Source organism: Alexandromys fortis, unplaced genomic scaffold, assembly GCF_014885135.2.
Source record: "Alexandromys fortis isolate MF-2015 unplaced genomic scaffold, M_Fortis_MF-2015_v1.1 scaffold_46, whole genome shotgun sequence".
In the NCBI taxonomy this organism is placed as follows: Eukaryota; Metazoa; Chordata; class Mammalia; order Rodentia; family Cricetidae; genus Alexandromys; species Alexandromys fortis.
Genome location: NW_026067919.1, coordinates 5,756,052 through 5,777,946, shown reverse-complemented (window position 1 = coordinate 5,777,946; position 21,895 = coordinate 5,756,052). Strand labels below are relative to the sequence as shown.

The 21,895-nt window shown below is 42.2% G+C and overlaps 1 protein-coding gene across 7 annotated transcripts in view; it reads right to left on the bottom strand.

Moving 5' to 3' along the window:
• The window catches only part of Nrg3 (neuregulin 3), a 942,917-nt gene extending 921,241 nt beyond the window's left edge, over positions 1–21,676 (bottom strand). For all 7 annotated transcript variants that reach the window (XM_050140557.1, XM_050140554.1, XM_050140558.1 and 4 more), the window contains exon 1: positions 20,856–21,676. In XM_050140557.1, coding sequence (XP_049996514.1) covers positions 20,856–21,675 — 820 coding nt within the window. In that variant the 5' untranslated portion in view covers position 21,676. The remainder of the gene's footprint in view (positions 1–20,855) is intronic.
• Between the last annotated feature and the right edge of the window lie 219 nt (positions 21,677–21,895).

Below are 21,895 nucleotides of genomic sequence, written 5' to 3'. Positions count from 1 at the left end.
ATACGTTTTAATCAGCTGACAAACTTGAAGAAGCTACTGATGCCTGCCACTCCCCAACTTCCCAACAAGCTCCTGAGTGAAGTCTGTGTTTGAGGGTGCATTTCCCCTTGTTTTCGCCGAGTGGTTCAGAATGAGTGTGCTGGTGGAACAAGCTGCTAACACACTCGGCACCCTGCTCCTACAAGCTTCTCTCCTAAATTCCGAGAGGTGTGTCTTTTCTGGTACTAGTTTTCAGTATTGAAGGGATCTCTCTGTGGCAACCCTGCTCTTAACACTGCAGTTTGTAAATGAATTCTGTATAATACTGAATTACCTTCTCAAAAGTGTCCTGTTGATCACCTAATAAGCAGGGAGAACACTCAGTGTGTACTTAAGACAGCTCTTCCACCCCCTCTTCCACAAACCCTGCCGATCCCAACCCTTTTGTCTCATTTTATGGTGACACCATGACCCCCCCCCACCCTGATTCAGGACAGAAATATAGGACAGTATCGGGATTCATGATTCCTGTTTCTCATCTCATGGAAGTTATTTGGCTTAGCATTAGGGCATGCCCAGTCTAATTGAGAATCATTTACACCACAGGCCCTAAGTTTAGTCTAAGTTGTCAGGTCCCCTGGGAGGACCTGACATTGATATTCACTCTTGTATGGCCATTAGAATGTGCACCACACAGCACCTGAGCCATTTCCCACATAAGCCCCTATTGCTTTCTAATAGAACACAAACCAAATCCAAGTTCCCTCTGAAGCCTGCCTCATCTGTCCTCTTCTGCACTTTCCACTACTCTGGCCTGTTCTTCACTTTCGGGAAAAACAGCTATTTGCTACAGGTTTTATCCCTGTAGGCTTTTTTAATAATCTTAGTGTATGTATGTATGTACACACATCCCTGTGGGTGTGGGCATTCAGGTCTGCACACACATGTGCGCATGCATGCGGAGGCCAGAGGCCAATGATGGGCATCTTCTGTGACTCTCCAACTTCATTTTTTTTTTTTTTTTTTTTTTGGTTTTTCGAGACAGGGTTTCTCTGTGGCTTTAGAGCCTGTCCTGGAACTAGCTCTGTAGACCAGGCTGGTCTCGAACTCACAGAGATCCGCCTGACTCTGCCTCGCGAGTGCTGGGATTAAAGGCGTGCACCACCATCGCCCGGCCTTCCAACTTCATTTTTGAGACAGTCTCTCAGTGAACCTTTAGCTCACATATTTTGATATACTGGCATGCCAGCAAGCCCCAAACATCCCCCCATCTCCACTTGCCCTGGCATTACAGAAAAGTAGCACGTTTTGCCAGTTCCGTATCCGTGATTTAGGGATTCAAACCCAGGACTTCGTGCTTATATTTCTACCATTTCACCAGCTGTCTCTGGAACCCACATACGTTTAAATTACTTTCTCTTGTTCTGGTGCCTCTGTGTCTAAGGTACACCTGTATCTGGCTGTCCCTCCTTATTTGGGACTCGGTTATACTAGGACAAACTCGGGGAAAGGTCTCACAGGTGCACATGCATAATCAAGCACGTTAGCCTTTTGTCAATGGCAGAATTTCTTAATGGAAGGAAACACATTTCTCGTTGGCATCTGCCTCCTTCACTAGCACGTAAGCTCTAGGAAGATTCATCTTCATTGTTACTGCAGCCCTTCCCCTGGATGCCTACAAGTGCTCTTTGGAAAGAGTGGGTACTTTATAAGTAACTGGAAATGAAGGGTCCTGAGACAGGCTAGGTGCAGGAGGGATGAAACACGCTTTCTTCTCTGGCTAACTTATCTGAACAGGTTCATTCTGCCTTAAGTCATGATAAAAGCTGTTTGTCACACGGTGTTTCAATATAAACAGAAGAAAACAAAATTCTAATTTTTCATCTTTAGGAGATTAAATCCGCTACTATCTTGTTTTTTTTTAATTATGAAAAAGAGGGAAATGAGGAGAGATCAGAGAGTCCTTGCGATAAGTTTTAGCTTTTTTCCATTCCAGCATATGAAACCCTGATTAATAGTTCGCTCAATCTATCAAGCTACGTTTTGCAAGATACACGTACTTGAAAAAAGAAAAAAAAGTATTCTCTATTCAACCCTGAAAATCACTTCTTAAGAACAGTCATCCTGAGGAGAAACAGCATGATACAGGATGTCAAGAAAATGATAGAGATGGTCCTTCAGGCTTTGGAGGCTTTTCTCTCTTCTGCTGTTTTTACTGTGTCAGAAATTTAGACATCAGAAATTGACACTCAGTTCGGTATCAAACTGTGCATCCCACACTTCAAGGGCAATCACACTGAAAGGGCATACTGGCTTAGCCTGCCTCCCTGCCTTCCTTGAAGTCTGAAAAATTCAGGCCCAGGTACCTGGAAATGGATACTTTTTTTCCTATTCAATACCATTGTGAAATTTAAATTTTCACAGCATCATTCTCTCCCTTTCCACAGTGCTTTCTGACATGATCTTGTTTAAAACAGCAGTTTCTACACATAGTATTTAGCATTTAAGATTAAATCTGGCTCCCAAATTTAAGTTTGGGAATGGGCCCATGACACAGATTCAGCCCCTGGAATGGTCTCAGTTTTTCCTAAATCCTTATATAGCCCAACAACTTTCAGATTCCAATATCGACGTTATTAACCTGCGCTAGCACTTGTTTGATAAATCCTTAAGCAGCTATGGAATTTACAGCACCCATCTCTACAAATAAGGAAACTGAGTTTCATGAAGGCTAAGGTCACAAAGATCGGGGTTCAGAAAAGTCAAAACCTGTATTGAACCTTCTCTTCCTAAAAGCTCACATGTGAATCCTGTACTGGTCATTTGCACACCATCTGTCTACATCCACAGCATGACAAACAAACTAGGAGCAAAGGAAACATGGACACTGTTCGTGTGTTCCAAGGTTATCCGCCAATTTTCAACCCAACCAGTTGATACAATGAAGAAAATCTAAATGCACTTTGCCAAATTTAATTGTTAGGGTTTCTGTGGGGTAGCAGAGTTTTTAAGAGCAAAGAAGATGCCTAGACCAAATCAGAATGTGTGTGTGTGTGTGTGTGTGATTTTATTTATTTACCTGATATAAGATATGGGAGTTTTTTTTAAATATCATAAAACATTCATACTGAACTAATATTTCTCAATCTTAAAAAATAAAATAGTGAGGCCTGGATGAGAAAACACAATAAAAACAAAAAATAGAAGAAAATAAGGGACTCAAAGGTGGGGGGGGGCTTGGAGGCATAATGAAAACAGAGACTCCCTGCTTGTCACAGAGACAGATGCAAGCAAAGTAGCACAGATGCCAAAGTCAGGAGCTGAAAAGCTGGCATGGCCCTGCTCTCTCAAGCAATTCTATTTTTATATAGTGACATTTGAAAAGCCAGTGTCACTTGGTGATTTGATGCTCACCCACCTCTCCAGCACCCCTGGAGCACACTGGGTTTCCATGGTACTTATTAGTTGGAACAGCATTAGAGTGCAGTCGCTGGAGGCAAGGGCTGTCACAGACTCAGATGCAGAGCAGTGACGCCATACTTCTTGGAAGCTGAATCCTTTCCCTTATTACATGCCCACACCTCAGAGAAGAAATGGCGGAAGGAGGACACCAAGAAAACAGAGCACTCTGCGTGTCTTAGAAACATTAGAACTTGTCTGCCCACTGAGAAAGCTGCAATTTAAGGTTTTCAGACAATTTGACATTACTTTTGTTTCCTGTGCTTCTGTGTGTTGGAGCCACTGTTAAAGACTGAATGCCATTTCCTCATTCATATGCCGAAGCCCAATACTTCAAAATGTAACTGCTGTTTGGAAAGAGGATGAGAAGTGATCAAATTAAAGTGAGCTGAGCCTAATCCAATCACACAGATGTCTTTCCAAGAAGAGGACTTTCAACATGTGTGAATATATCGGGCCAATGAGACAGTTCGGGAAAAAAAAAAAGCAAGAAAATAAAAACCCATGGCTACCAAAATCCTTGGATTTATAACCTATTGTAGTGATATTTTGTTTGTGCTATAACAAATAAAGCTTACCTGAAGATCAGAGTGCAGAGCTAGCCACACTAAAGTCAACAACAGAAGTCAGGCAGTGGTGGTACACAACTTTACTCCCAGCACTTGGGAGAGAGGGAGGCAGACAGATCTCTGTGAGTTCAAGGACACCCTGGGCTACAGGAGATTGAATCAATCTAAAAGAGAAACAGAGTCAAGTGGTGGTGGCTCACAACTTTAATCCAGGCACTATGGTTGTAGAGATGGAGAGTGATACTGCTGGACAGAGAAAGGAATATAAGGCGGGAAGAGACAGGAGCTCAGGATTCAGCCTGAGGTTGCACAGAGATGGCATTTAGTCTGATGACTGGTAGAAACAGGATTCCCCATTTGGTCTGAGGATTCACTAGCAATAAGAACTAGTATCTGGCTCTTTTGCTTCTCTGGTCTTCCAGGCAAGCTTTATTTATTAGAGCACAAACACAATATCACCACAACCTATGAAAGAGAGAAATGAACGTTCATTGTCTAGGTCATCCAGTTTGTAGTCTTTTGTGTTGGCAGCCTGAGCTGACCACTATAGAGATGACTTGGTTAAGAACACCTGTTAGCCCATTCCTGATGACAGAGCTTCTGCCATAGTACTTTTTTTTGGGGGGCTTACGGTGAAAACCTTTGTCACTGGGGAGCTTTAATACTTCTAGGCTCACCTGTGCTTACAGTTCTCTGGACTCCCATGGAGGCTTGGATGATGCTAAAGTATCAGGCCAAAGGATAGAACAGCCACACAACACCATCAACCTAATGGTAGTTAGCAGAGTTTCTGCTCCCTGTGACTGGAGACTCATGCAGGAGAACACCCTTAGGATTCTCTTAAAACTGTTTGGATAAACTTTGTTGTGTTGCTGATGATACGCAACATCTAGACCACGGGAGGCAGAGTAACAATGCCATTTTAAAACTCTGACAATAATTTGAATTAGGGACCAATGAGGAGATCCACTCAATAAAGGCTCTTGTCGCCAAGCCTGAGGATCTACATTTGAAAGGAGCAACATGACACCCACAAAACCCCAAAAGACATTCATAATAGTGATTCAAAAAAAAAGAATTTATTTCTGGGTCTTCTGTTCTACTTGTAACACAGTAAAATTCAGTAATCAGAAATTTTACTGAATTGGGAGGATCTGACAGCATTAAATGTAGAATTAGATGAACTTATAATTCCAAAGAAATTCAAGTTGTTAGTTGTTTGGGGAAGAAGTACCTTCAGGTCTCCTCTTCATACTCCTGTTTTTATAATCAATTCTCTCTCTCTCTCTGTCTCTCTCTCTGTCTCTCTCTCTGTTTCTCTCTCTGTCTCTCTCTCTGTCTCTCTCTCTCTCTCTCACACACACACACATGCACTTACTTTGTGTATTCAAGCATGAAAACCAGTAATGTGCAAGGGGAGATACTTTTAGGGTTGGAAACAGTAAATTTATCAAAACAGGAACAGTAGTATGATTTCTTCCACCTATCTCATCAGCAATACACAAGAAACAAAACGCTTCAACAGAGAGAAAACCGGAGGGAAGGAAAGCTTGGGAAAGAGAACAGGTAGAAGCAGAAATCATTGGTACCATGCAAACCTTAGTCCCAGACATAAAAGCTCAGCTTTCGGAATGTCTGCCACAGAGACCCAGGGAATATGCTGTCCAACAACTTCATTCCCAGAACTTGGAACCAATCCGATTACTGAGTCTCAGACAACCAACCAAGTAGAAGCTCTGAGATTACTTTCCCCAGCCTAAGTCAGCCTTCCCATTGGACCTTCACTGCTTTCTCCTTTTCCAAGGTGCTCTTATACCTCTCTGGAGAGAAGAAGAATGCAGATGTTATAACTAAGAAGCTCTCTGTGAAGAATGGATATGCTCGATGAGACGACCCTCTACCTTCCCACCAATCTCTGAGGAAAGTCTAGATCTGATGAAGTGACTCCCTCTAGTTCACCAGAATGAGTGACTCATGGTTTCAAGAAAGTGGTAACAGCCCAGTGGAGATGCAGCCATACTGGACCCAGTGGAACCCAGTGGAGATGAAGCCATAGACCAGAATGAGCAGCTCATGGTTTCAGAGAATGGAGGTGGAGACATAGACCCACATCCGTATTTCGACCTCTGAGTTCATTCTCAGATACCCAAGAGTGGCCACACTGTTAAAAGCACACAGCTCCTCAGCCGCCCTTCCCAAATCTTGTAGAAAGCACATGATCGGAAGAAGAGCCATGCAGTGCCTTGAACGAATCACCTTTCTTCCTGAATCCCTCTCCTCTAATAAATGGTAGCCATCGTTGTTGATCTGGAACCAGCCACCCAATGTTCCTAACATGAAAGCCCCTCTCTTTGGTGAAGGTCAAGAGGTTCACTTGATTGCATGTCACTAATAATTGAAGACTAAAGTGGACTTCTCAGCACTGAAGTGAAAAGAAATTGAGAGGACAACTAGAGCACTCGTCTGAAATGTGATCTATTTTAAAGCAATTCAATTCATACCTTACAGCTGATATGTGGGGAACAGAAGCTGTTCTGCTGGGGGAACAGGATATTGTATTTGGCAGAGGGATAATTCTGGAGAAATGTGAGAAAATTCAGTGCTAAAATTCAGCCGCGTTTTTGAGTTTAGAAGTCTCAGTAGCCAGAGATCACCTTTTCCATGGTTTGAATGTGTAGAGACACTACTTTCCGCATAAAGACCTCATGGACCAGCAATTTAATTCAATTTTCACAATGGGAGTGCAGTGCATAAAGACAGTCTGTAGTGAGCAATTAAAGTGTTCATATCCTAGCATTTAGATACACATGTATTTTATGGCAAGCAAGATGAAGAGAGCCGGCATTTGTTGTGAACAACATTCTGCCATTGCACACTGCAGAGGACCATGGAGGCGAGAGGGGCATGTTGCAGTTGCACACATTTGGATTGGTTCCAATCTTGAAAATGAAGATGAGACACCAAATAAATACCATGATAAAAGTTAATTTTGATAAAAAGTGATATATCTATACAGCTGAAGTCTGATTTTAAAAAAAATGATTCTGTGTGTTCTTTAAGCCACCATTTCAGAAACAATGCCCAAACAACATATCAACGTATATATATTAGCATGCTAACATCCACTACCTGGGAAAAACCATCAGTCAGTGGTACATATCCACCTGTTCAAACCACCATTGTTTCCAGCCAATAAAACTGGGGAAAGACTTCATGCTTTCCTTCTAGAAAGACTAGGCAAGGCAGTTTCTGATGCCTGATGATCATTAACCTCTTCTCTTCAAGGTTAACACCTATGTGTTATCTAGTCATTTAGACATAGTGGCACTGCTCAGACTTTTACAACACTCAGCCATTTGTAGACCATGGCAAGTAATAGCATTTCATTATTTCTCATAGATTGCTCAGAGTGGCTCACAGTGAAAGATGAGCTTTGGCGTGGTACCACAGAAGAATGAAAGAGAAACACAGACTCAATGAGGATTCTTCTAAAACCCAGATCTCCTTCCTTGCCTCCCTTTCCAAAACAGTTATTCTCTGGTTAAATGCAAAAAAATAAATAAATAAATAAATAAAAATAAAAAAAATAAATAAAAAAGGCATGCACAAACAACTAAGACTTCCATTTGCCTGTGTCAATAAAAACAACTGAAAATATCCAAGCAAATAACACCAGTATGCGTCAACTGGCATATTAAAAGCGTTTATGTCAGTGAAAATTATCTGATCCATGGGAAATATAGAAGTGATACCTTTGCTATTACTGCTGATTTAGCATTTACACTCAAAACTCTGGAGAAGTGACAACGAGTCTCTCCTTTCCCTAGAGCTGGTTCTTATCATGGAGAGGAACTCAAGAGGCCACAACCAGAAGCAAGGCAAGGAAGTGACAGTACCTCTGATATGTCCAGCAGATGCCAGGTCTCCATGGGCAGGGCATTCTAAAGATACCCCAAGGCTAACTTACTGAAAATTACTCAAAGACATACGCTCTGATCTGTGCAGGATATATTTAAGTATTGACTTCACTCCACTGCTGCTTCAAAGTGCTGCACGAAGCAGGAGAATTGCTGTGTTTCAAGGATGCTTAGTTTATCCATAGTCACACCAACACAGCCCTAGATTTAACCCAAAATAACAGCTTTCCAATATCCAAAAATTTGAACGAGGAGATACTAGGAGAATAACAAGAGGGAGCCCCTGATTGCCTGTCTTCACCTGAATTAACCTGCGACTGTGTTCCAACTTCACAGAGGCGAAGCCTCCTGTGTGAATTGTTGTCGCGTGCATGTGCACACGCGTGCGCAAATCACACACACACACACACACACACACACACACACACACACTTTCTGATTCCATCTGGGATCCTCTTCCCAGAGCCCACTCAGCACCTCTGGGGATAAAATGCTGATGTGGCACAGCATTCAAAAGGAATGCTGGTTTAGGTTCCCAGGCTGCATTCATCACGTGGGGAAGACCGAGAGATGGAAGATGATGGGTTCTGTGCAATATGAGGCTGGCTCAGGGCTTTCTGGAGGGTTCATATCATAGATGGGAGAACTGCATGTGGGTATTTACATACCGACAACTAAAGTTAGTAATGCCAACCACTTTGTTCATCATAAAGAACCTACCGAGGAAAGCTACATCCATCACCCCTACCAGTTTCTCCAGTGCAGGTACTGCAAAGCTCTGTCTTGGTTTATTACCAGTTTCCCCCCTTGCCCTCACTTCTGTATTTCTCTGTCCAAAAGAAATTCTCCTTAGCACCAACGGCTCGTTTCTGAAATCGTCTGACATACTTTCATGTTGGAAATATACTTCAGAGATTATGCAATCTCTCATACATACATTCCCTTTCTCAACAAAACCACAGATTTAAATACTGAATTGGCTTTCTTATCCATGTCAGTTTCTATTGTCAGCTTAGCACAACTTAAAAGCACCTAGGAAGAACTGCCTTGCTAGGACTGGCCTACGATCATGTCTAAAAGAGAGTTTCTTGGTTGATGATTGATGCGGAAGGGTCCAGCACATTGTGGACTGGGGTGCACCATCACCAAACAGCTGGCCTTGGCTGTCTGAAAAAGCTAGCTGAGTAAAAGCCAGAGACCAAGAGAGTAAGCACATTCCTCCATGAGTTCTGCTTCAAGTTCCTGGTTTAATTCCTGCTCTGATTTCCCTCAATGATGTTTCATGAACCGGAAGTGTAAGCCAAATAAACCCTTTCTAACCGCAGTTGGTTCAAGTATTTCATCACAGCCATGGGATACAAATTAGAACACTTGCGAATTATGCACCTTTAATTGCCGAGCTGGTATAAAGACACTATAAAAGCACACAAATGTGTGGAATATGAGGAATACATGACTTATACTCTTTAAGAAGCACTCCTGAAATAAAAGAAGCTGAGTTTGACTTAGATATCCATTCAGTAAAGCTTAAATCAGAAAGGGGTGTGACTGACTGCATGGAATAGCCTCTCAGCTCAGATCTCTGAAATAAAAGATCTCTGCATCTTGTAGACTGTAAAGAACTGCAGTTATGGTCTAGGGTCTACAAATGGGAAAACTCTTAAGAGCAGTCCACGATGTAATTTGCATTGGCAAAAGTCACAGAAAGGGGCTAAAAAATATTTAAAATTTGTGTTGAGGTATATAAAAACTAGATGGGCCAAAGGAATGCATATGAATTTATTTTATCTAATTAAATGTCTCCTGTAAACAACAGCCAAAATAATATGCAAAATGTGAGCAATGGGGCTAAGCTCCTTACTCCCGAAGGGCCATCAATATCTTGGATTTTCCTAGTCAAACATATAAATAGAACCACATTGCCATTCCAGTTCTTCCTGTTCCGCAGTATGACTGGGAGTTCTTTGTGGAACTTTGAACACAGCTTATCTTTTGCTCCCTACAAATGGCTACTTTATTCTGGCTCCTGGTCCATGCAGCGTGCCTATCTGTAGTTCAGCTTCCTAGTCTGTCAAATCTGAAAGTTGTTCACGGTCCTTAGCAAACATCTGGATTAGTCTTTCCACAAATTCGCTCATTTGTTGGATGTGAGCCTTCTAAGATCCAACAGAAACATTTCTTCTGGTCATTTTCCTCTCACCTTTAACAAACATGCAAATAACAAACGTGACTTAGCTTCTACTGGCTACTTCCATCCATAAAAACAACACTGAAGACTGCCGAACATCTGCAGACTGCAAAAGTCATTAACGACTCACTAAATGTCCATACCTGTCCCTGCCCATAAAAGACCAAGGCTATGTTAAACCACAGAGCTTCCCAGAAGGTGGTAGCGAAGGAAAATACAGTTTCTAGCAGAGCCTGAACTCCTCAACCCCTTCATGCTGACACCATGAGTTAAAACACAGATGCAAATGACAAAAAATGAAACGTCTACAGAGAAGCAGCACCAATAACCCCCCAAATCAAACTAATGTGTGAGGCTTATTCTTTACTGCAACAGCTTAACCACTTGTGATTGCAGAGATAACTCAGGTCCATTAACTAAAATGTAGAAGACATAGAACAGTACAGCAGAATAACTAGATTCTCATTAAATAATCTAGAAATAGCCACTAATGCTGAAATGTTTTTGTTTTAAAATTTGGTTACTAAATATTAAACATATATTTAAATCTCTAAAGCTTAACGAAATTTGACATCTTATTTAATTTTCTACCATAAGTAGTTGTGGGTAAGAATAATAATAAATTTTTTCCATTTCCTAAGATCCTTAAGATCTTAAAAGACGAAAGTCATTAAAACCAAATCTAATGGCCTCCTAACAACACCTTATGTAAATAAAAATTTATTTTCTAATTTCTTTACTTAATCTAAAAATATATAATTTAAAATGAAGCATAAAATGCCAAATATTTGATAGAACTTAAAGCTTCTCTTTGACCAAATATATACATGAAAAGTCTGCCTTTTGAAAAATTATACACACTATAAATACTGTGATTCTTTTTTTTTAGATTCACTTGAGTGTGAGGCAATACCGGTACTAATTTCTTGTCCAAATATAAATATATTCTTTTAACTTGTTCAATTTCTTCCATGGTCATTTTTCAAAATATAATCTACTTAGTTCTAATATAAACCACAATTAATTAATTGGTTTGTAAAATATTTAATATATTACTTACCACAGTTATAAGAACAATTGAACATAAACATTGCTGGAAGCTAATATAATAATACTGGTAAACATCACTCACTTCTGAAAGGGAGAATTCTCATATTGATTCTGACTATTCATTATTCATCAGTAATTAAATATGAAGACAGAGCATCATACCAAAAATTCAGTTAAGCATGATTCAATTAAAAATCAGCATTTATTATAAATAATTATTCACATCATCTTGTTTTTTAACTAATAGAGTTTACCACCATGCCAACATCAGCTTTTCTTCAGCAATAAATGTGTGCAAAGAATTTCCCTGCCTTGTTTCTTTTTTTTATTAAATTTATTCATTCATTTCACATCCCAGTCAGTTTTCCCTCCTTCCTCTCTCCCATTCCTTGCCCCCACAATTTCTTTGTACCCCTGCCTGAATTGACTCCTCCTTTGTTTCTGTTCTTAAGAACGCAGATGTCCCATGCATGTCACAAAGCATCCCACCCTACTTTCTTTCTTTCTTCTTCTCTCTCTCTCTCTCTCTCTTTTTTTTTTTTTTTTGATTTTCGAGACAGGGTTTCTCCGTAGCTTTTTGGTTCCTGTACTGGAACTAGCTCTTGTAGACCAGGCTGGCCTTGAACTCACAGAGATCCGCCTGCCCACCCTACTTCTTTCTGACAGAACTGTCATTCTTTGTTTGACTCATGGCATCTTGGGTTTTGGTAGTAAAGTTTCCTAATGTTATGCCTCTGGTTTTCAGAACAGTTATTCAAAGATTATATCACAAACTTACTAATTAATCAGTTTCCATTTTTCTATATGTGTATGTGTGTGTGTTAGAAGTAGGGGGCATTTATAGAGTCAAGTATTCTATGAATAGTCTACCACTAAGCTATACCTCCAAACATTCTGTAGTTTTTCATAATTTTTGCATTAATAGTCTCAATTCTCTTTCAATTTATCCAATGGAATATTCTTTTCATGTATAAATAAAAAAGACTGGATACACAAATAAGAAATAATGAAGTAACGTGTGGGTCTGTTTTGCGATGTCTTTTGATAAATACCATGTCTCATTAATATTCCACGTAGATCTTCTGGATGGTTGATGGTAGTCACTTCATATTTTGGGACTCTGGTATTTCCTGGTACTCCGTTATTTATCTATCAAGTACTCCTTCTATATTGTCAGTCACCACCAAGACTTTTCAACTTAAACATGTTCCAATCATATCACAGGACCACTTTCAGGCCAGTTCATTACCCACATAAATTTACTAAGCATATTTGAGCTTATCTTTAAAAAAAAAAAAAAGTAAAAAGCCAGATAAAGAATGCCAACGTAACACAAATTGTCTTGGCTCACAGGAAGACTCCACATGGCCATCCTCATTTCCATTGTTACCTAAGTCTCAAATTTCTTCCAAGACTTGGCTCCCGTGAATGAACAATCCTCCCACAGCTCAAAGTAAAACGTCATATGAAACTAAAGTAAACCTGACCTCAAAATGATGTCAGGTTTTCTCTTGGAGAGAACTATTAACCTATGGTAATTCACATGGATGATCATATTTTAGGCTGTGTGTAGTCTTGGGAAAGTGAGACAGACTAGTACGCTTAACAATTTTTATTAAAGGATTATAGTAAGACATTGCTACTATCACAATCCTATGACATATTAATGCAAAAGTTATTGTATGGAGTCTTTTAAAATAGACAAATAAACAAACAAACTGTTCTTTTTGGCCTTTGTTGCATCTAGGATGTGTGTGTAACTGCCAGAAATTGCCACGAGAACAAATCTTACTCATAGACACTGTTAAAATTCTGTAATTAAACTTAATTCACAATTTGGTTTTGCAGAACTACCTCTAGCTGGCCCTTTTCATGCTCGGGAACAGCAACCTGTGCTTATGAACAGTAACTAGTCTTCCTCAAAGTATTAACACTTATAACAAAAGCAAGTGAGGAAGAAGTTTCCAACAGACTTCATAACAGAGATTTTCAAAAAAGAATATTAAGGTTCTCCAGTACAGACACATATCTAAAAAAGGTCTTCCGTGGAGAAATAAACCTGTTTGCCCTCCAGAACTTTGTTTATTGCAACTGCTAAGATGAGAACAGATGATGCATATATTCCCTATTTTCACTTAAATCCTTCCCAAACTTTAAGGACCTGGTGGCAATAGGGCTCTGCAAGAATGGCACAAAATGGGTCCCTGGAGCACTGTGTCTTTTGAGCACCAGATCATTGTGTGCTTCAGACTTGCAGTGTGTCTACATTTTCTCCCAAAATTCAGTTCGTCTCTGTGTTAAACTTATGTCCAAATGATTAAGAACTGAATCTAACAAACAATGGATTAGAAATGTCTGTCTCCCACCCAGGCTCAGGGGAGCTCACCAACTCAAGACCAACAGCCAAGGAGCCTGCATGGGACCAAACTAGGTGTCCCCTGCATGTGGGCTACAGTTATGTAGCTTGGTCTGTTTAAGGGGCCTCTGGGTGTGGGATCAGGATCTATCCCTGGTGCATCAGCTGGCTTTTTGGAGCCCATTTTCTATGGTGGAATGCCTTGCTCAGCCTTGATATAGCAGGGAGGGACTTAGTGTTGCCTCAACTTACTCTGCCAGGATTTTCTGGCTCCCCATGGGAGGCCATAACCTTTCTGAGGAGTGAAAGAGGGGTGGACTGGGGAGGAAAAAGGTAGGGGAGCAGGAGGAGGGGAAGGAGGGGGAACTGTGGTTTGTATGTAAAATGAATATTTAAACAGAGAGAGAGAGAGAGGGAGGGAGGGAGGGAGGGAGGGAGGGAGGGAGGAAGAGGGAGGGAGAGGGAGGGAGAGAGAAATGGCAAACTCTTGTTTCTGAACAATTGAGTGAGAAAGATTCCTGTACAGCCTCTTCCTGGGCAAGCTGTGGTATGACAACAGAGAGTGAAGAGATGAAGGACAGCAAACAAGCTCCAGCATTTCAACTCAGCATAGCTACTAGTGTGCTCCTGCGCGACAATCCCAAGTCTACCCTCAAAGAGAAGCAGCAGAGTGTCTTCCAGGAGTGGTGCAGAGTGAGGCTGTGACTATCACTCTCAGGATGTCATGGGGGGAACTTTAAGTTATGGAAATACGAATCAGTATTCTCAGTTGTGCAGTCTTTCAGTATAAGAAAGAAACAAAGATAGGGAGTTTGTGGGTGTCATTGTCGTCATTGTTGTTGATGATAAGCGTCTCTGTTGTGGTTTCAATGAATGTCACCTTCTACCAAAGTCAATTTTCCCGTATTACTCTCTCTACCTAGCTGCCTCTGACCACCTTCCGTCCTTCTGAGAGGCACGTACACCCAGATGCAGTGGAAAGGTCAGCCTCATGGCGCTCCACACAACTCCACAGCTGCCGGGTGAATTATTATTTTACTAACATGGTTGGGGTAACAAACTTCCCTGTGCCAGTGTTATGACAATTATGCAATTTAGCTAAATATTATGTATGGAAGTCAATGATACATAATTGTGGAAATGCAAGGTAATTGTAGTTTCGATTAAATCGTAGTTGAATGTTTTGAAGAAACTCCAAAAGGTGAGGTTATTTCTTTTAAGGAAAGAGATTACCTGAAATTAGATGGGCAAGGAATGAAGCTTTAAATGATTCCCAGGGAACATATTACAGTGTCTGTGAAAATCATTTGCCTGTAAATTCCTTCACTAATGTGCCTTGTTGTGTCTTGTTTTATATTTATTTTTTAAGACTAGATCTTGCAGTAAAGTTCAGGCTGGCTTTTAACTCAAGCTCCTGTCTTGACCTCAAGAGATAGGAGCGTAATTATGTATCGCCCCATCCAGCTTCTTCCCTAATGCCTTAAAAAGAAACCAGTAATTAGTAAGAGATATCTTGGAAACACATGCTATTCTTAAATAAGTGGATACATAGTCAAGAATCAACTATGGCCCCAAATCAAGATATGGGAAGAATGAATCTATATTGCTTAATTGTATCCTTCCTTCCTTTCTTTTATTCCTTTTATTTCTTTTTTGAGACAGGGTGTTATTCTGTAGTCCTGGCTGGTATGGAGCTTTCTATGTGGACCAAAGTGGCCTCTAACCTACACAGATCCAAATGCACAGATCTCTGCCTACTGAGTGTTGGAAATAAAGGAATGTGTCATGACACCTGGTATCTCCTTTTTAAGCAATGATTTCTATAAACTTTCTAAAATAAAAAAAAAAACAACAAAGAACACTTAGGGCTTCAGAGCAAATGTTTAATAAATGAATATAAAAGATAAAATGTATCACATAAGCTATGAAAATACATGAAAGTATATAACATATTCAATTGTACAATTGCAGTGTTGAATCAAATAAATGCAATCAAAACTAATGTTTTATAAGCCAATATCATGTAGAAAAGTAAATTGTTAGTAATAGTCCATCAGTATTTTAGGTAAATTTCTAAAGTATCATAGCAGTTAGTAGTTCATTTATATAAGGGGAAAGATAAGTTTTAACTTCCTAAATAAACTAAGGAAGTCCAATATACCTTTTACTGAAGGAAAATTTGTTTAAACTATTATACAAATCTATGAAATGTCAAATAAAAATAAAGAAGAAAATACCAGTACACACACACAACACACACCTAAAAAAAAGAAAAAAAGAACTTGAAATTACATGGAGTTAAATGTATATATTTAAGACAATTTCCTGTATTGATAGTAGTATTTATACCAAAATAAAGAAATAAAGGTATGAGCAGCAAACATACAGTTAAGAGCCTGTAAGAAAGATTCCACCATAGTCATTCTTCAGTACAGTAATGAAGAGAGCTATAGGCAGGAGTGAATACTCTGGAAGGATAAACCCTTTTCCCTGACAGGTGAGCAGGGAAACCTATGCAGGCCCGCTATCAGCCTTAGAGGAGCCCACAGCCGATTTGGTCCTTTCCCCTTTGCTTTTCCTTGGGTGCACAGGCCTACAAGGAATGCTCCCAGGTAAAGATGGGTAGAGTGTCTAGGGGCTCAGACTTTGCCAATACCATTTTTTTTTTTCAAGGCAACACCTTACTGTTCTTTCCCAGCACGGACCTCTGAAGATACAATGAGACGGATGTGAATTTCAGTTCCCTCCAGAAGTGATCCCAAATGCATTTAAAAGAGTTACACTTATGTCTCACCCTCTGCTTTTCTCTATTTCAGGGCTAATTTTGGTCTTTCATTTCAACATCTCTGATAGACTATTGAGACATGTTTTGGCTCTCAATGTGAGGATTTGAGGAAAGAGTTTCTATGATCGAATGAGTTGAAAGCCATTGTGGTCTAACCAGAAGGAGGCTTGGAAAATCCAGAGGGAGAGGCAACTTCGTCTCGTACACACATTGGCTCTCTGGAGACAGCGCCGATTTCAAATCTGTACCAGGACTTCTGATGTGGTTCACAGTCATCTTACAGAGCCCAAGTCCTTCAGTAGCAGAAAGTGCCACAAGCCAGCTTGCTTGCTGGTGATTTTGATTTTAGTCTATTTCCTTCCTCACAAGTTTGCAAGTAAACAGTATGTACTTTTAGACATCTATTTGAGAAACAGCACAAAAATATAAGTGGCTATCCTCATAAATCAAGCCTTCAAGACATTTTCCACTAGCAAGATAACCTCCAACCCCTACTACAGTTCTCTAAGTTGCAAAAGGGATGATGAAAAATACCTGTTCTCAATGAAGTAAGACTAAATTCAAAAGAGCCCACAAAGCAGTCTGGAAAAGCTATGCCTATCCCCACATTGTTATTGCTGATGTTTTCTTTTTGGTTAGGATCACAAAATGACCCTCAAAATTCAAGTGTGTGCCTCAAAATTCACAGTATAATAGGCTGATGCAGTAAAACCCCATACTCCTGCAGTAATGACAAAGAAAACAAAAACATATTCAGAAAGCAACACAAGCTCATATGAAAAATAAATTCAATTTTACTTCATTGATCCTGAGCTCTGAGTTCTCCCATTTTTGCCACCGTGCATTTATGAGGTCACTACCTTTTCTACTAAGAGTCTTCTGAAGGTCTTGACTGGTGTGTATAAGACACAGGCTTAACTTTTTAAAACAGTTATAACTGAGGCTGCTCATGAAGCCACGGAGCACTCTGATTGCAATAAGCAACTGATGCGAGCAATGGCTCCTTTAAAATTCACAATTGATGTGATTTGGTAGAACTTTACTAAATTAGATGGCAAACAGAAACCAACACCATGCCATGTTTAAACACCAAAAGGACATTTTCTCTTCAAATTCCTTCTCCGAGTGTACTATTCAATATTTGTGATCTTAGATCCATTCAAAGATGACTGGAAGAACAAACCATTAACTTGGTTTGAACTTCATTAGTGGCCTGGGCTTTCTTTTTTCCCACCTGTTAGCAGCGCTTCCATCTAGGTAAAAGAATTCCAAGAGTCCCGAACAACCCCTGTTTGCATTGGCAGTAATAGAGTCAAGTTTGAAATCGGAAGAAACAATTCCAACTTGCATCAAAGGGGAAGTGTTTGTACATTTTACAAAATCTCTGTTCTCTACCTGTAGTGCATGGTCCCTTTGGACTCTAAAACACTTATTAATCTATACCATGGCGACAAAAATTCCTTCAGGAGAATCATATTGAATTAATCTTACAGTAGCAGCATGTTTAAGATATTTGTTCTCAAATAAGTCTAAAGAAAAGGATAGCTCTGGGGCACTGAAAAGGCAAGAAGTTCCAGAGATGCAGGGAAGTTTGGTACACCCCATGACTCAAGGGTTGGAGTCAGGAAGCTAGAAGTCAAATGCCAAACTCTCTTTGTTTGCTTACTATTTGTCTTACTTTTTGCCTCAATCCATCATCAAAAAAATGAGCCCTTCACATAGCAAATAATGTGAATAATAAAATATCCTTTTCTTTGCAAAATTCCAGTTAACCCTTGGCCAGTGAACAGTCAATATCTTTCTCAATAAACAAGCTTCTACTCAAAGAGCTATGAAGATTTTACAGACAGCAGCCACCACATTGCCAAAGCGGAGGACAAATGTATTCATCCTCTAAGCTATGAAATGTTGTTCTCAGAAAGCCAAGGCATGGACATTGAAGAATATTTGGGTTAGCATCATCTTTAACTGCCTTCGGGTACCACAAAAGAAGCCAGAATGAGCATTCTGAACAGTGGGGGTGGGGAAGCAAAGGAAGAAGCAAACGTACTAAAATACAGTGATGGGTGATATGCACGAATATATTTATCATCTGAGAACTTGAATGCCATAACCCAAACAAGTTAACAATTTGAATGACAGCTACTTGGGCCATGTTTCGGTCTACTATAGCAGTGTTGATAATCCCACAAATGAAATATCTCCCATCTTGCTAATCAGTCAAAAAAATCTTACATGAAAAAAATAAATAAATAAGCTGTCCTTTGAATGACTCTATAGCCTACCCATATAACTCAAATTTTTATGGAAACTACATATTCCTTTCATTAAATTGCCCCCTCTCGGTGCAGCTAAATCAGGCCATTCACTGCTAGATCTGCACACTTGCATTTTCATCTCTTTACTCAACCCTCGTTTAAAGATGTCAGACAGAGAAAGATCTGGACCCTAGGTACAAAAGAAACAAATGCAGCTGGCCTGTCTATGCAAACACTGAGACCCTGTACAGAGGTCCCACCTCTTTCCTTAAGGCACAGAGTCCTGTCAATAGCCATGACTTATTAAACAGGCTGCCATCCACTCCCTTCTCCTGAGTGTAGAACAAGATCATGGAGAGGCAGAAATAACTACCTTGGGTTCTTCTTTAAAGACCATCTCAGAAAGAAAGGTAGGAAATCGATACAGAGAGGACAGGGAAATGCCCCTACTGTGCTCCCCACAGCCCCGGGGGTGAGAAGTAGGGCCACAATCCATTATTTATATCAACTGCTGCAAAATAGATGAAAATTCTAAGGTCTCCAACATAGATAGGAACCTATTTCAGTGCAATAAATGTGCTCAGAAGCAGCACTAACCCTTTATCCGGCCACAACACTCAAGCTAGATTTGCTGAAAGGAGCAGGAGCACCCTCCCTCCTCTGGAAAATGTGATCTCAGAAATCACCACTTCAAGCAAAACAGGGGGAAACTGCAAGGGGCCGGCTCTGTGGCAGAAACCTTCCTTCTCTTTGCTTTCCTGTTTCCCACGGACCATCCGGGTGATGGATGCAATTTTCTGAAGCAGTGTAAAAACACAAGCGTCTGTCCCCTGGCCTTTTCTTACAAGTGCACGACATTTAAAAAAAAAAAAAAAAGTCACAAATGTTAAATAACACCCTAGGTAAAAATCAGAGGTCAGGAAACTAAATAATAATAATAACTGAAAGCAACCATCACATTCCTACCAGCACTGAGCAGGGAGGAACACTTTTTCTTTCTCCCAGATGTTACGGCTCAAAACATGAATACTAAGGGCAACATATCCAGACTGTTTCTTTTCTTTTCTTTCTTTCTTTTTATTTTCCTTTTTCTTTCAGAGTGGCTTGTCTTGGAACTTGAACTGACATACTGGGGGCTTGTCCTGTATAACCTTCACAGGTTGCACAAGTGTTTTCTAATCCGGATGCTCAGGCACAAACAGAAGATTCCTGGGATTTCTGTTCACTAAGCGGAGAGGGTGGGGTGGAGGTCAATTAGTTACCCGCAACGCTCATAAAAATAGAAAGCATGGGGCTTCAAAGAGAAAGCGACCATGTTTAGGGGTTACACTGGCCGCTACTGGCACCGACTGTGCCAGGCTGAAATGCGATACCCAAAGGGGAACATGTTACAAAGAGCTTGGCCGTTGTACTAAGCCGGGTCCTAGTCTGCTCATCATCTGCAGGGTGAGAGAAAGAGATCAGGTTTACACCCCTCACCCATCTGGGAAGGGAACAAAAGCAAAGGCTTGGCACAACTAAAAGGGGGAAGGAAAAAAAAATCTTCCTCCTTCTCCAGGACCCTGGGGGCCGCAGCTCTGCAGAGTCCCCCTTGCATTTCCTCACTGTTAACTCACTCCACTGGCCTTGGACACAATTTCCACACCTGGAAATGGCCAGGGACAGGCTGAGGGGAGGGGTCCATCTGGGAGGGCCTCATTTCCCTACCTCTCCCAATGGCTTCTAAATTAACCCTTCCTAGTCGCTGCCCGGCAGAGATACTGGAAGAGTCCACAGCTACATCCCATGGACACCACTACCAAATACCTGCATCAGATCTTCACCCCCACACTGGTCATAACTTCCTTTTGTGGGCTATCATAACCAGTTTTGGCTGTGCTTAGAAAGCTTCCCACAGGAGGGCAGGAAGGATTGGGTGCACAGGGAAGGGAATAGTCTCATCCCTGCCCAGGCCACTATGGAGAATACAACCTGGACTCACTCTCAAGTCTGCAGTGAGGAGCTTTTGCATTCGCTTAACCCTTTTAAAGGAGTCAGAAGTCTGTTCTTATTTGGGACCCACTGAAGTAGGAGCCCTGGCTCTAGAGATCTCCTCCACTTGCAGGATGCCCCTACTCCACACACAGACACAGCGGAGACCCACACCTTTGGCCCCCTTGAGGCCATTTTTAACCATAGCCTCACACTCTGCCCCAAACCGGGTAACTGGGGAAGTGGCAACCAGGAGAAAAGAGAGCCAGAAAGCAGAAAGAAACTCGGCAGTAAATCACTGCTGAGACAAGGAGTCTACTTACGAAATTTGGGGCTGGTGCTAGTTTCTGGGGTGGTGGTAGTGGAGGAGGTGGAAGAGGGTGAGGAAGAAGAGGCGGCCGCGGCATCCTGAAAGGGTGACAGGGTCCAGGAGGGAGTGGAATCGTGGAGGTAGGAGGAGGTAGCATACGCCGCAGTGGGCCAGGAAGGCATCGCCTGCGTACTAGGGGCTCCTGGCATTGGGGGTCTGGAGCCTGGCGTGCTGCTACTGAAGAAAGGGACCGTGGTGGACAGGACCGTCGGGGGGACCGCAGTGTTCCGTGCCGTGGTCGAGCGCGGGCTTGCCCACATGGGCACCCGGTGCCCAGGGAAGCGAGTGGGCGCCCGCGTGATGGTGGTCAAGCGGGTGGTAATCCGGTTAGGCGTCCTGGAGGAGGCGGCGCCGCCGGCAGAGGGGGTGGCGGGGGACATGGTGGAAGTGGTCGTAGTGGTGGTTTCCATAGCCTTGGGGAAGGAGCTGGGCTTGGAGAGGAAGAAGGGGTCCTGGCCCATTCCCTTGGAGTCCACCAGGTCCGTGGGCACGTACTCCTTGACGGAGCCCACCACGATCCATTTAAGCAGCATGAGGCTGAGCCCAAGGCCGATGAAGCCGATGAACAGAGGCACCACGCACAACCACGTCTGCTGCCGGTTCCACACGATGCAGTCGCTACAGCGTAACTCCCGGGGGGGCTCGGCCGCCCCTTCTCCGCCGCCGTCCGGGCCCCCGCCCGCCGCCGCAGCCGCCGCGGTGCCCTCCTCGGCCGAGGCGGCGGCTGCCGAAGCGGCACCAGGTGGCGAGGCAGCGGCCGCCCCTTCACTCATCCTAGGAGCCGGTCTTCACCTTCGCCCCCCCGAGGGCCGCGCCAGAGGCATGGGGCCGCGCGGGCCGGGCGCGGGCGCGGGCGCGGGCTCCGGCGGCGGCGGGCTCCGGCGCAGGCAGCGGCCGCGGCGGCCGCATGCAAATCGGCTCCCTGCCCCCACGCCCCTCCCCCCCGAGAGGCGGGCGGCGGGCGGGGAGGAGAGGACGGGGGAGGGGACGCGG